The sequence below is a fragment of the Hyperolius riggenbachi genome, chromosome 6 (genome assembly GCF_040937935.1).
Source record: "Hyperolius riggenbachi isolate aHypRig1 chromosome 6, aHypRig1.pri, whole genome shotgun sequence".
Taxonomy (NCBI): domain Eukaryota; kingdom Metazoa; phylum Chordata; class Amphibia; order Anura; family Hyperoliidae; genus Hyperolius; species Hyperolius riggenbachi.
Window position 1 is genome coordinate 147,466,636 of NC_090651.1, and position 15,334 is coordinate 147,481,969.

General features: G+C 45.0%; 1 protein-coding gene across 1 annotated transcript in view; it reads left to right on the forward strand.

Annotated features, from left to right (window-relative positions):
• Positions 1 to 1,693: 1,693 nt before the first annotated feature.
• CRB1 (crumbs cell polarity complex component 1) overlaps positions 1,694 to 15,334 on the forward strand; it is a 155,240-nt gene continuing 141,599 nt past the window's right edge. The window contains exon 1 of the mRNA XM_068240058.1: positions 1,694 to 1,904. Coding sequence (XP_068096159.1) covers positions 1,832 to 1,904 — 73 coding nt within the window. The 5' untranslated portion in view covers positions 1,694 to 1,831. The remainder of the gene's footprint in view (positions 1,905 to 15,334) is intronic.

The following is a 15,334-nucleotide window of genomic DNA, read 5'->3' on the forward strand; positions in this document are numbered from 1 at the left end:
TTCAAATTTCCCACACCAGTTACTTGTCCCAAGTGACTTTAAAGGAGCATCACATGCTTGACACAATCTTATTTATGCATGATTTTGAAAGGGTGCCAATAATTTTGTCCAGCCCTTTTTTGGAGTTTTGTGTGACATTATGTCCAATCTGCTTTTTTCCCCTCCCTTTTTTGTTTTGTTCCAATACACACAAAGGGAATAAACGAGTATAGCAAAACCCATATTACTAAACTTTTCTGTGAAAAATACTTGTTTTTTTGGAAAAATTTCTGGGGTGTCCACAGTTCCAGCCATGACTGTATATATATATATATATGCACTGTTCTTGATACGTCTTTAAAATATTTTATGTGACTTAGTTCTATTATGCTTTGTTACTTGCATGAAAACAATAATTATTGATTTAAAAGTGCTTATGGAACTGAGAAATATAAATAATGGAGGTCTGAGATCAAAATTAAGCAGCTATGTTAACCAAACAAAAATTAGGCAATGTGTCTCCCCAAACCATGTAGATCAGGCAGCATATCACCTCAAACAACATAATTAGTAATCATGTCCCCCCACAAAACATAATTAGGCAGCACATATCCTTAAACAACATAATTAGGCAGCTTTTACCCCCAAACATTATAACTAGGCAGTTCTCCCCTTACTCTATCTGGTGTGCCAGCATGCATGGAGCCAGGGCCAAGGGGGAAGCATGGAGAGCTGGGTGGGTGGGCTGGATAAACAGTGTGAAGGAGAGAAGCCGTCTGATTGCTATCCTTCAATCTGCTCATCCATGTCAGGATATCAGGGTTCGCAAACCCGTGTCGGGATTTGCAGGTTGGTCAGACTCTAGCCAGAGCACTAGATCTGCATACCAGTTCTGGATCCTTGTCAATTAACTATATTTGCAAATAATATTATCCCAACTCCTAACCTCAGCGACAACATTATTATTTTTCTGAAGCCTTAACCCCCACCTACCACCAATGTAAACCCCTCTTTGATGTCTATTCCTACCCTTACCTCTTAACATTCCCCCCCTTCCTGATGGAAACCACATTCTTTACTTCTACTGGGTTTATAGCAGCATGCTGAATTTAGCTGTTTCCCACTAGATTTACTTGCCTTGAGCCATGCACTCCCAGCAGTTGCCTGTACATGCCACACTCTAACATCCATTATATCCAATTAGTCGATCAAATACAGATTCCTATAAGAATTTACTGTAGATTGTTCAAATGAACCACACGAGAGATGCAAACTCAAAGTGTGTGTATAACAGCCCTCAAGCAAGTAATTCAAATTATGGATAGATGTCTAGTATTCAAGTATCTTTCTCATATGATATGGTGGGAAACAATAGAACAAACTATATCAAGTTGCTTGTTTAAGTCTAAGAAGAATCACACTTGTAATTTGGCAAAAACAAGAGTTGGTTTCACTTGCAGTAAATGATTTTATATTGTGGCATTTGCTTCCATGTAATGTTATATATGTTTGCAAGTCAGATGTGTCTGCTGTATGCTGTGGCTGTAATTACTATAAAAGCAGAGTTCAATACGGATGACAAGGCAGAATGTTCACATTGTCAGCAGGCTCACGTCTTCCCTCCCCTCCACTCCATGCATCTGCGATCATCTGCACCAGATTTTACATACCACCCAGACCACTTGTACCAGCATCCCAGCTGCTGTATCAATGAGAGCACAGTGCACAGTGTGCCTGTGCTGCTGTGTGCCTGCTGAGGGACAGATGCTGAATACATACGGACAAGGCATGGTCTATGGAATACAAATACTGAATGGACTAATTTGGAATCAACCATAGGGCACAGTGCTGGATGATGGAAGATCAAAACATCCCTTGGACTTGCATTGTCTGTTTGGCTGCCCTGATGCTCTATCAAGTCCCCTGTAAGTTCTATCGATTTCATTGATCTCTAACAAACTGCTTACATTGTTAACGTGCTATCTTGATGTGGTTTGTGGAAATATTGGGACGAATACTCAAAAGTCACTTTACAACTACTTAATGCAGCCATTCATAATGCATTCTATGAACTGAACTAGTTGTTGAACATAAGAATGAGACAATTTACATAGATTTGGTACCTACAGCAATAGGGAATGATGCTTGTAACTTATGCCTCCTAAATGAATGTACAAACCACACTAACTGGTATACTACACCGAACAATATTTTAAAGGCTCATTACCCCTAAACTAATGGAAAACGCATTCACTAAAGCAGAAGCAAGGATTCAAGCCAATTGTAGTGTTAGGACAACTTTACCTTTAATATGAGCCGTGACAGATGAGTGCTGATTGGTTGAAATGGGATGCTGCACAGCATGATTGCTTTGCCCATCTCATATAATGAAGCAAGATAATGCATTATACCTTAATGAAAAGCTCAGTTATTACAATAACTGTACCGCTCCATGCATCCTATCTTTCTTAGGCTTTCAGCTGTTTATACTAAGCAGATGCTAAGTGACATGCGACAATAAAGCTGCTTTAAATATAGTTGGACATGCATAGGAGAAAACCTCTTTCATTAAAATTATATGATAAAATGTCTTTAGCTTTTTAAAGGGAACCTAAACTGAGAAGGATATGGATTTTTCCTTTTTAAAATAATACTAGTTGCTGACCTGACTCTCCTGCTGTTCATGTATCTCTGAGGGCCCGTTTCCACTAGAGCGAATCTGCATGCGTTTCCTGCATGCAGATTCGCATAGACAATACAAGTGGATGGGACTGTTTCCACTTGTCAGGATTTCTGAGCGTTTTTCTGTGCAGAAAAAATCTGCACGGCAGAGCCCTCAGAATTCGCACACTGCCTTGTAATGTGCGATTCGCATACAATGTATTTAATAGGAAATTTACATGCGTTTTCGTATGCGAATTTTACCGTGAATTTGCGGGTGTTGTCGCATAAAATCAATGTAAGAGCACACAGGCACTGACATGGTTAAATTCGCATACTCAATAACATATGCAAAAACTCAGCGAATTCGCGGTAAAATTTGCATCCGCGTGCAAATTCGTTTTTGTGTTTTCCGCGACTAATTCGCACCGCAGAAGTGGAAACGGGCCCTGATACTTTCAGCCACAGCCCCTGAACAAGCATGAAGATCAGGTGCTCTGAATGAAGTCAGACTGGATTAGCTGCATGCTTGTTTCAGAAGTGTGATTCAGCCACTACTGCAGCTAAAGAGATCAGCAGGGCTGTCAAGCAACTGGTATTGTCTAAAAGGAAAAATCCATATCCTTCTCAGTTTAGGTACCCTTTAAATAACTTTCAAGTGTATTTTTTAATGCATGCATACATAACATTTCTGCATTCTATGCTCATTTGCTTTTTAAAGCTTGCCTCTTGGCTCACTTATAATAACAGCATGTGTTGATGTGGGTTCCTTCATAGTACAGTAATTAAATTCTCTATGTAGCCAATCAATTTATTAACTAGATGCCTTCCTCCACTTCCCAGTAAAATTAGTCACTCTATAGCAACGTAAATAAATGCCCTAAATACCTTAAAACCCTAGTTCTGCTTCCTTTTAATGCAGATCATAATAAATTAGCAATGCACAACATTTTTTGCATTGCACGTTTGCATTTTTTCCCCAATAAATATACAGAAAGGATCTGTCTGGATGCATCCTGCAGCTACTTGCTGCCATTAGAATGGGAATAGCTTCATATAAAAGCAGATCACTTGACCCCATCCATTTCCTCCTACAGTAACTCTTTGTAACCGGCACTGCACCTCAGCAGTTTCATCTTCCTGCCCATTTTTCCCTTGCTTCAGAATCAGAATCAGAATAGGTTTTATTCGCCAAGCACGACCCAAAGTCGTGCCCGGAATTGGGGTTGGCACAGAAGATGTAAAAACAGCTCAGGAGGGAAGAAAAATTGCTATGGCAGATTAAGAACTATAGACTAAGACAGAACAGACATAATAAACATAAACAAATCATTATTGTCCGTGCAGAGCTTGGCGGCTAACCACTGTGATGCTTGAGGCTGGGGCCTCCGTTCTAGCAGAGCAGTCATTCTGACTGCAGGCCTAGGGTGGGAGCCATTTAATAGAGTTCAGAAGGTTGACAGCCGAGGGAAAGAAAGTGGTCTTGTGCCTAGCTGTCTTGGTGGATATGACCCGAAGTCTCTTCCCCAGTGGGAGCCAGCTAAAGTAGCGGTGGCCTGGGTGTGAGGGATCACTTGCAATTCTTTGAGCCCTGGAACGCAGTCTGGAGTAGAAGAGGCAGTCAAGCGGGGGGAGGGGTTTCCCTATGATTCTCTCTGCTGACCTGATGACTCTCTGTAACTTGTATCTGTCGTTGCACGAGGAGCCAGCGTACCATACCAGTATGGATAAGCAGATAACAGATTCTATGGTAGCAGTATAGAAGTTAGACATAAGCTCCTGGGCCATCCCGAACTTTCTCAGTTGACGTAAGAAGAAAAGTCTTTGTTGTGCCTTCCTCTGTAAGGTGACAGTGTGGGCATGCCAGTACAGGCCGCTGGAGATGTGGGTTCCGAGGAGGCGGACGCAGGGTAGCCTTATGACCTCAGTGCCATCGATGAAGATAGGAGGCGGTGTTGGTGGATGCTTCCTGAAGTCTATGATCATCTCCACGGTTTTGGCCGTGTTGAGGATCAGATTGTTTTCCTTGCACCATAGGCAGATGTTGTCAACTTGCTGCCGATAGGCCTGCTCATCGTCCTTGGTTACGTACGATGGTGGTATCATCAGCAAACTTGATGACCTTAACCGAGTCAGCTGATGACCTGCAATTATTGGTGTAGAGGGAGAACAGCATCGGGGATAGGACACAGCCCTGTGGGGCACCTGTGTTGGTTACCCTTGGTTGAGAGGAGATCTTGTCCAACTTGACAATTTGGGATCTGTTGGTCAGGAAGTCTGTGATCCAACGTTGCAGTGTCGGGTGGACCTCGAGTGCCGCCAGGTCGTTCTCGAGAATGCTGGGGCAGATTGTATTAAACGCCGAGCTGAAGTCCAGTAGGAGGATTCTGGCATACGAGTCTGGTTTATCTAGGTGATCATTGATGAGCTCAAGGCAGATATTGATAGCGTCATCAGTGGACCTGTTTGGCCTGTATGCAAACTGAAACGGATCCAGCCGGGGCATCGTGGAGTGCTTGAGGTCAGCCAGAACCACCCTTTCCAGGGTCTTCATAATGACGGAAGTAAGAGCCACAGGCCTGTAGTTATTGATGTCGGAGATGCCTTGCTTCTTGGGGACAGGGATGATTGTGGACCTCTTGAAGCACTCCGGGACTCTGCCCTCCTGTAGGGACTTGGCATAGATAGAGGTGAGGATAGGGGCTAGCTGCTGCGAACAAGTTCTTAGGCATGCCGGTGAGACGCCATCTGGACCCGGGGCTTTCCTGGGATTTAACGTGGCTAGATGGCGTAGGACCTCAGCCTCGCACACCTCCGGCGGGTGTGGGCTTGGACTTGGCTCAGCCTCAGTGATAGGTGAATGGGCGGGAGGAGTAGGGGGCCCTGCCGGAGTCGACTGCTTCTCAAACCTACAGTAGAAGTCACTGAGCTCTTCTGCTAACTTGATGGTTGGTGTGGCATGTTGAGGAGGGGGGCTTATAGTTGGTAGCAGTCTTTAGTCCTTTCCAGACAGCTCGTGGGTCATTTGAGCTAAGATTGTGTCTTATCTTCTCGGAGTACTCTCTTTTTGCTGCTCTGAGTTCTCTAATGAGGTTGTTCCTCGCTGCTCTGTAATCCTCCAGGTTCCCAGACTTGTGCGCTGTCTCTTTGCGTTTCCTCAGTTGCCGTAGCTTGTTGGAGAACCACGGCTTATTGTTTGGGTAAACTTTGAAGGTCTTGGATGGAATGCATGAGTCTTCACAGAATGCAATGTATGAAGCGACATTATCGGCCCACTCGTCCAGGTCTGGCGCCTCCAGGGCCTTCCAGTCGGTGCAGTCGAAGCAGGCCTGAAGTTGGAGCTTGGCCTCACTTGACCACGCTTAGCATGCAGTACAGAATTTAACCCTTCCCACATCTTCTTCTGTGTGTTTTCAAAAGTCATGTGTGCCTCTGAACCGTTGATCACCCTGCTCTGCCTGCAATAAGAAACCTTTAATCAGTCCTTTTATGTGGAACAGAGGCGCCAGCAGGATAAAAATTGATAAAGACAGGATCTCGTGTCTGCTTTTGGGAGGCAAGCCCACCACTTCCTCCGAGCAAATTTTAAAAGTTTTATAAATTTGTATCCTGCTGGCGCCTCTGTTCCACATACAAATACACTGTGTCCACTCCTGGTGGAGGGGAGTGCTACCCCCTTTCTTGTTTCTTTACTACAGAGAGCGACTTCTTAATCCTGAGTGAGGACAGGTCTAATCTCCTCACCTGCCTATATAGTGGTTGCCTGAATGGTAACCCATGTTTGTGAGTATACATTTTCCTACTTAATCACTTAAAGCAGTAGGATCAGCCATACTATGCCAGGGAAAAAAACACATATATAAGTAGATAAATACTTGATCTACTTACATAACACATGTATTATACTGTCCACGTTTTGATTTCCGTGAATGTTATATCGTAAATGACGAGAATTCTGTTCCTGGTGGGGGCCATGTCTTTTGCCCACAGTTAAGGCTAACTCGTGATGTCATTTCTGCCCTTTACTTTTTTTCTTGTCTCCTCCAATCGCTGAGTCGCCTCAGCCTTGCTTGTAAACACAAGTGATTAGGGGATTAGGTTTCAGATAAGAAGCTGGCAGGGAAATAAAGGGAAGAGGTGGAATAGATTATAGATAAAAAGAACCCCCAGCATGCAATTCTTTGGCACGACTACTAGAGGGCCAGTGTTCCTTAAGTATGTGATAACTCCAAATCATAACAGCAGAAAAAGTATTGAAAGTTTTGAATGCAGGCTTAGCATCTTTATCACTTAATACACTCAGACCAGTTGCTGTTGAAATTTGATTTTTATGGTGACGATACCGCTTTAAGGAGCAGGGTTGTTTTGAATGATCTGTGCTGCGTGGGCTCTCCAGCACAGATCAGGATTGAAGCAGGGCGATCAGGCTTCCCCCCTTTTTTCCCCACTACAGCAGCGCAGTATTGATTGTGACAAGGTGTCACAGTGCTTTACAGAAAGGGTCTGGGAGGGGGTTTATATTTCACCCAGACTCCAGCGCTGTATTTTCTAAAAAAACTCCAGGAAAGTGTAGATTTTCTTTTATCTGCAAGTTATGTGGAAAAAGGAAATCCAGTTAGGGTCCTGGAGTTGGCCAGGGAAGAGCAGGGTGGGTTCCCTGGCCATCCGGTCCATTCCGGGATGTTTTCAGCCTGTGTTGTTACACAGGTGAGTTATTTAGTTTAGCAGGTCTGAGATTGGGTGGGGCTCTGGATTCAGTCTGACACTGAAGACTGAGAGGAAAGGAGCCCTTGGCCTGCTGTGTGCTGATGAGAAATTACAGCTAATGTAAGTTGCTCTGCATTTGTTTCCTGTTGCTAAAAAGAGACTGTTTTTGTTTAGACTAGTTAGCATTACCTAGTGAGGTGTTTAGGAGCCAGACGGCTAGGATTTATTTTGGGTTTGTTTATTTTTTTTTTGCTGAGCAACTAGCTAATAAAGCACAGGCATTGGCCTGCTTGCACTTGAACCTGCTGGAAGTATTCCTATTTCTGCACTCAAGACCCCCTGAGTGTGGGTAGCACCCCCACAATTGGTGGAGGATGCGGGCACTAGGATCCGCTACAGTGTGCAACGAATATCACTGCAGAAGCGTGGTGTAAAGACAGTAAAAAAAAAAAAAAAAAAAATTTTTGCATGCAAATTATATGCACCTGAAATGGAGGATCTTGTGTTGCGTTTAGCACAACTGAGTGCAGCACAGCAGGAAGCCAACAATGTGCAGCGAGAGACAAATTCTCGGCTTCAAGAAGCCAGTGACAGACAGCAGCAGGCACTCCAAGATGCGAATGTCAGGCACCAGGAAGCTCATCTGGAGACAATCCGCCTTCTCAGTGCACAGATTTCAGCTCTGTCGGATGCAGCCGAGAGGGACAGGCTAGCCCAGTCACAAGCGGCTGAAAGGGACAGACAAGTATATGCTGAAGCAACAGCCGCACTAGCTGAGGCAGCGGAGCAGGACCGAAAAACTTTGAAAGAAGTTCTGCAGCAGTTGTCTCAAAGAAGTCAGGAAAATCTATCCGGAGGTGTTACCCCAGGGATTGTACGAGCAAGCCATTTCCTGCAGAAAATGACCCCTCATGACGATGTAGAGGCCTTTCTCCATACGTTTGAACGCACAGCTCTGCGGGAGGATTGGCCCAAAACTCAGTGGGCAGGCCTGGTTGCTCCATTTCTAACTGGAGAGTCACAGAAGGCGTATTTTGACTTGACTCCTGAAAGTGCACATGATTACGATAAATTAAAGAAGGAGATTCTTTGCCGACTGGGCGTTACTGTAGCAGTAAGGGCTCAGCGAGTTAATCGGTGGTCGTATCAAACTGACACGTCTCCCAGGTCTCAAATGCATGACCTCTGCCACCTGGTACGAAAATGACTACAACCAGAAACCCTGACAGCACCACAGATTGTCGAGCGTGTGACCATGGATCGTTTTCTCACAGCACTACCACACACCTTGAGAAAATGGGTCAGCCACGCAGATCCACAGACTGCAGATCAAATGGTTGAGATGATCGAAAGATATCTAGCTGCAGAAGGGTATCTTGCAGGAGACAGACAGTCAGAAAGTCAAGGGCCAAAGAAGAGGCTGCCCGGGGCAACAGACAGGTATGCTGGAGCTCGGGGGTTCCGGAGTGGTCGACTGCAGCCTGAAAGAGGGGGTTCCGCAGCTGCTACAGCCCCAAGCTCGTCCGGACTACCTACCTGCTGGCGCTGCCGACAGCCTGGGCATATAGCCGCCAACTGCCCTTCCACTGCTGAGCCCATGGAATGTGACACAGCTCGGCGAGTGTCATTCTTTGCTCGCCCAGCATTTCTCTCTACCACAGGCACACATATGGCTGCTGTTAAAGTTGGAGGCAAGGCAGTACAGGCGCTGCTGGATTCTGGGAGTCTGGTCACGCTGATAGATGCCAAATTGATGGACACAAACCAGATCCTGGAACAGCCGGTTACAGTTCAATGCATCCATGGGGATGTGAAGACCTACCCAACAGCCATAGTGGAATTTGAGAACCATGTCGGGTCTGCCTTTCATATTGTGGCTGTATCTGAGGCTCTAGCTTACAGTGTTATCCTGAGACGTGATTTCCCACTGTTCTGGAAGTTGTGGGAAGCTAAGTCTCTGGACTCTGCCAGCACAGGTGTTTTCCTAGAAGGAGACTCAAAAGCAGAGTTTGACTATGTGAGGGATGAAGTCCCAACTCCAAAAGTAGCTCCCCCGGAGCCTGATGATTTCCCTTTAGAGGTGTTTGCAGAAACATCAGGGGAGACTCTGGTGACACAGGAAGACGTTAACCTGCCAGATTTGGAATGCTCCCGAGACCAGTTTGGCACTGCCCAGTTACAGGACCCTACCTTAGCTAGAGCCTGGGAGAATGTGACTGTGATTGATGAGAAAACACAGTCTGGGCATCTTGAGAGAGTTTTTCCCCACTTTGCAGTTAACCATGACCTTCTGTACCGGGTAGATAATTTAAATGGGGAGGTTGTTGAGCAACTGGTCGTACCTCAGTCACACCGCAGGATGGTACTGGATCTGGCCCATAAGAATCCAATAGGGGGTCACCTTGCTACAGAAAAAACTCAACAAAGAATTCTGAGGAGGTTTTATTGGCCTGGGGTGTTTGCAGAGGTTAGGCGCTATTGTGAGTCTTGCCCAGAATGTCAATTGACGTCCCCTGCCCCTCATTACCGGGGTCCTTTGGTGCCTCTGCCCATTATAGAGGTACCCTTTGAAAGAATTGCCATGGATTTGGTAGGACCCCTGGTAAGATCGGCACGGGGACATCAATACATCCTAGTGGTTTTAGACTATGCCACCAGATATCCTGAAGCTGTACCTCTGCGAAACACCTCAGCGAAGCTAATTGCTAGGGAACTAGTTCATATGTTCGCCAGAACTGGTATCCCCAAGGAGATCTTAACAGATCAGGGGACACCTTTCATGTCGAAAGTAATGAGAGATTTGTGCAAGCTACTTGGGATAAAGCAACTAAGGACATCAGTCTACCACCCTCAGACTGATGGTTTGGTTGAACGCTTTAACAAAACTCTCAAAGGGATGCTGAAAAGGGTGGTCGAAGCAGATGGGAAGGATTGGGACTGTCTGTTACCTTACTTGTTGTTTGCTGTGCGCGAGGTACCCCAGTCTTCCACTGGTTTTTCCCCATTCGAGCTCTTGTATGGGCGACATCCTCGGGGACTCTTGGATATAGCTAAAGAGTCCTGGGAGGAAGAGCCCTCTCCCCATCGGTCTGTGGTGGAGCATGTCCTACAGATGCAGGATCGCATTTCAGCAGTGATGCCAATCGTGAGAGAACATATGAGACAGGCTCAGGAGGCTCAAAGCCGCGTTTATAATCAGGATGCCCGACTTCGGGTTTTTCACCCAGGGGATCGGGTATTGGTTCTTGTGCCCACCGCAGAAAGTAAGTTTCTAGCAAAATGGCAGGGGCCCTATGAAATCGTAGAAAGAGTTAATGATGTAAATTACAAGGTCTACCAGCCCAATAAGCGAAAAAAGGAACAGATTTATCATGTAAATCTGTTAAAAGCCTGGAAGGAGCCACCAGTTGCTATGGCGGCTGAGTTGCTCAGCATCCCACAGCAGGGAGGAATCCCTGATGTAAAAGTATCTGAAGCTTTGACGGGTCCCCAAGCTCAGGAAGTAAGGGAGTTCCTCCTTAGGAATTCTGATGTGTTCTCGGATAAACCTGGTTGTACCCATGTCATTGAACATGACATTGTCACGGACCCTCAAAAGTGCATCCGGTTGAAACCATATAGGATACCGGAGGCCCGCAGACAGGCAGTGGCTGAGGAGGTGCAACGAATGTTGGACTTAGGTGTCGTTGAAAGGTCCCATAGTGAGTGGAGCAGCCCCATCGTGTTAGTGCCGAAACCTGATGGATCGTTACGGTTTTGCAACGATTTTCGGAAACTAAATGACGTCTCGAAGTTCGATGCGTACCCCATTCCACGGGTGGATGAAATAATTGAGAGGTTGGGCCCGGCAAGATACATTACTACTCTAGATTTAACCAGGGGTTACTGGCAGATTCCAGCAGCTAGAGAAAAGACGGCATTTGTCACCCCACAGGGCCTGTTTCAATATGTTAGAATGCCGTTTGGGTTGCATGGGGCCCCAGCCACATTCCAAAGGTTAATGGATGAAGTCCTCAGACCACACCAACAATTTGCATCAGCTTACTTAGATGATGTGGTTATATTTAGCCAGGACTGGGAGAGTCACTTACCCAAGGTTCAAGCAGTGGTAAATTCAATCCGACAAGCTGGGTTAACAGCTAACCCAAAGAAATGTGCCATAGGCCTTGAGGAAGCCCGGTATTTGGGCTACATTATTGGGAAAGGTCTCATTAAACCACAAGCCCAGAAGGTGCAAGCGATTAAAGAATGGCCCCAACCTCACACCAAGAAACAGGTCAGAACGTTCTTGGGTATGGTTGGGTACTACCAAAGGTTTATCCCAGATTTTGCCACTGTGGCTGCTCCACTTACAGATCTAACTAAGGGGAAAAGCTCAGGGGGAATCGCCTGGAATAAGGGTGCAGACCTCGCGTTCAGCAAACTTAAGTTGATCCTATGCAGTGAGCCAGTTTTGATTGCACCCGATTTTAGAAAAGAATTTGTGGTTCAGACGGATGCCTCTGATGTGGGTTTAGGGGCTGTTCTGTCACAAGCAGTGCATGGGGAAGAGCACCCCATTATATATCTGAGTAGGAAACTGTCCCCAGCTGAGCGTAACTATAGTATCGTGGAACGAGAGTGCCTTGCCATTAAGTGGGCACTGGAGGCTTTGCGGTATTATTTGCTTGGCCGACAGTTTCGGTTGGTGACAGATCATTCCCCCCTAACTTGGATGTCTCAAGCCAAGAACAATAATGCACGGGTAACTCGCTGTTTTTTGTCCCTACAAGACTTTAGTTTTTCAGTTGAACACAGAGCAGGAAAACGACAAGCCAATGCTGACGCTCTGTCTCGAACATATTGTATGGTTGGGAACAGTGTCCGACCCCACAGGCTCGAACAGAGGGGGGGGATATGTGACAAGGTGTCACAGTGCTTTACAGAAAGGGTCTGGGAGGGGGTTTATATTTCACCCAGACTCCAGCGCTGTATTTTCTAAAAAAACTCCAGGAAAGTGTAGATTTTCTTTTATCTGCAAGTTATGTGGAAAAAGGAAATCCAGTTAGGGTCCTGGAGTTGGCCAGGGAAGAGCAGGGTGGGTTCCCTGGCCATCCGGTCCATTCCGGGATGTTTTCAGCCTGTGTTGTTACACAGGTGAGTTATTTAGTTTAGCAGGTCTGAGATTGGGTGGGGCTCTGGATTCAGTCTGACACTGAAGACTGAGAGGAAAGGAGCCCTTGGCCTGCTGTGTGCTGATGAGAAATTACAGCTAATGTAAGTTGCTCTGCATTTGTTTCCTGTTGCTAAAAAGAGACTGTTTTTGTTTAGACTAGTTAGCATTACCTAGTGAGGTGTTTAGGAGCCAGACGGCTAGGATTTATTTTGGGTTTGTTTATTTTTTTTTTGCTGAGCAACTAGCTAATAAAGCACAGGCATTGGCCTGCTTGCACTTGAACCTGCTGGAAGTATTCCTATTTCTGCACTCAAGACCCCCTGAGTGTGGGTAGCACCCCCACATGATGTAAACAGCGGGGATTTCTTCCCCGTGTGTTTACAATTGGCCTGCGAGCCGCGATTGGAGGCTCGCAGGCTGTTCACGGAGACACCCTCCGTGAACTGACATGGAGCGGCCGTTTGAACGAGCGGCCATTTCCATGTAAAACCATGTAAAACCCTCAAACGACTAGCCACCGCCTATCGGCGTTAGCTTTGTCCTCAGAGAGATAAATGGCTGATGCACCATGCCAGCTCCTCCCCATCTACCTCATGTAGGTGATCATGGGATATGGGGAGGTCTTTGGTCAACTGCAATAAAATTGCATTGCAAAACCTACAGAAAAGTAATAAGAAAAACTTTAATTGCTTATTAATTTAATTTTACTATCATATGCATAAAAAAATGAGTGGCTGAACTAGGGCTTACATTTTTATGTACAGCTTGACTGTTACTGCCTTCTACAAACCCAAAAATCTATGTCCCATTATGCCGCACTGTCTTCTGGGAAAGGAGGCATGGCTGTGCTGCTGATCACCACCCCACCCAATCAGAATTGGGGGTGTTGATCAGCCTGCCACTCAACAGCCCTATTGTAGGGGTCAATGATGGGTGATTTAAACAGGCACATTAATTACAAGCCAAGAGATAGCAATGTGCTGAGATACAGCCGTCATGGGTTTGCAAACCCGCACTTACCATTCTTGAGCCAATCCAGCCCCATCATCCAGTTCTCTATGCTCTGGGGTGGGCAGTGAAGGATTACGTTTAAATGGGTCCCTAGGCAAGGAAGGAACTCTGGATGCCCTTTGTGGTCCTTTTGGTAAGCTGAAGTAGGAGATGAGATGTTCTGAATCTAGAGGAGCTGCCATTGGGGCCCATTGACACCCACTAGGCCCCAGGCACTTGCCTAGGTTGCCTTGTGGATCATACTGCTCTGGGGGTGGGGACATCAGCATTGCTCCATGATCATTAGTACGGGTACACCAGACAGGGGCTGGGGTAGAGAGGTGAAGTCCAAGGCAAGGAATGGGCACACTTGTGGTTCATTTCAGCACACAAACGTACATTGCCATTGGGATTCACAGGTTTGACGAAGGGCAGAGTCTAGCGCATGTAAACTTCTATTGCTATAGGTTCCCGTGATGTAAATCTGGCCCTGATAATTTGCTGTAAATTTGCATGCAAAATGAAATTATTTGCATTTCATTGACCATCTCTACTGACTACAAGAGCCACGCAATGAGCAATGATGATCACCTCTGTTGAGAGCTATGATTGCTAGTCTACTAGAGGGGATCTACTTGATATAATCTTGTCTCTAACTTTTCACTGGAGCAAAAATGTTCAAATAATGCAACCAGCTGAACGAGAGCTTTCCAGTTTACAAACCCCTGTGGAAATGAGTAGCTGTTCAAGTGATAAACCTACTTCCCGTTTACAATATTTCTACCCACTCAACAAAGGAATTGGACCCTCCTAAAAAACTAAACTATTAAAGCGGGATTGTCACCATAAAAATCAAATTTCAACAGCAACTGGTCTGAGTGTATTAAGTGATAAAGATGCTAATCCTGCATTCAAAACTTTCAAAACTTTTTCTGCTGTTATGATTTGGAGTTATCACATACTTAAGGAGCACTGGCCCTTTAATAGTCAGTGCCAAACAGTTGCATGGTGGGGTATTTATAGTCTTTGTATCTATAATATATTCCTCCTCTCCCCTTTATTTCCCCCTCCTTCTAATGACATACGACCGTGCACTTCCTAGTATAGACCTCAGTGGGAGTGTCTGAAGACTCTGGGAGGAGGGCGGGTAACGGATACACAGTTAGCAAGAGGAGAAAAAAAAACAGTGAGGGAGGAAATTATGTCAGAAGGTCAAAGGTAACCAAGATGAAAACTGTCTAGTATAGGATTCTCTGCTTTTCCTTTATAAAATTCACAGGAATCATAACATGGACAGTGCAATACATTTGTTATGTAAGTAGAACTAGTATTTATCTACTTATATATGTGTTTTTTATTTCTAGGTTAGCATTCACAACTGAGGGGTTTTACCCCTTCAGCATCCGAACAATTTTCACCTTTCAACTCTCCTTCCATTCATTTGCCAATAACTTTATGTCTACTTATCACAATGAAATGAACTATATCTTGTTTTTTTGATCACTAATTAGGCTTTCTTTGGGTGGTACATTATGCCAAGAATTATTTTATTCTAAATGTTTTTTAATGGGAAAATAAGAAAAAAAAATTGAAAAATCCTTATTTTTCAGTTTTCGGCCATTATAACTTTTAAATAATGCATGCTACCATAATTAAAATCCATGTAATTTATTTGCCAATTTGTACCGGTTATTACACTATTTAAATGATGTCCCTATCACAATGTCTGGCGCCAATATTTTATTAGGAAATAAAGATGCATTTTTTTCAGTTTTGCGTCCATCACTAATAAAAAGCCCATAATTTATAAAGTAACAGTATTATACCCTCTTGACATACATA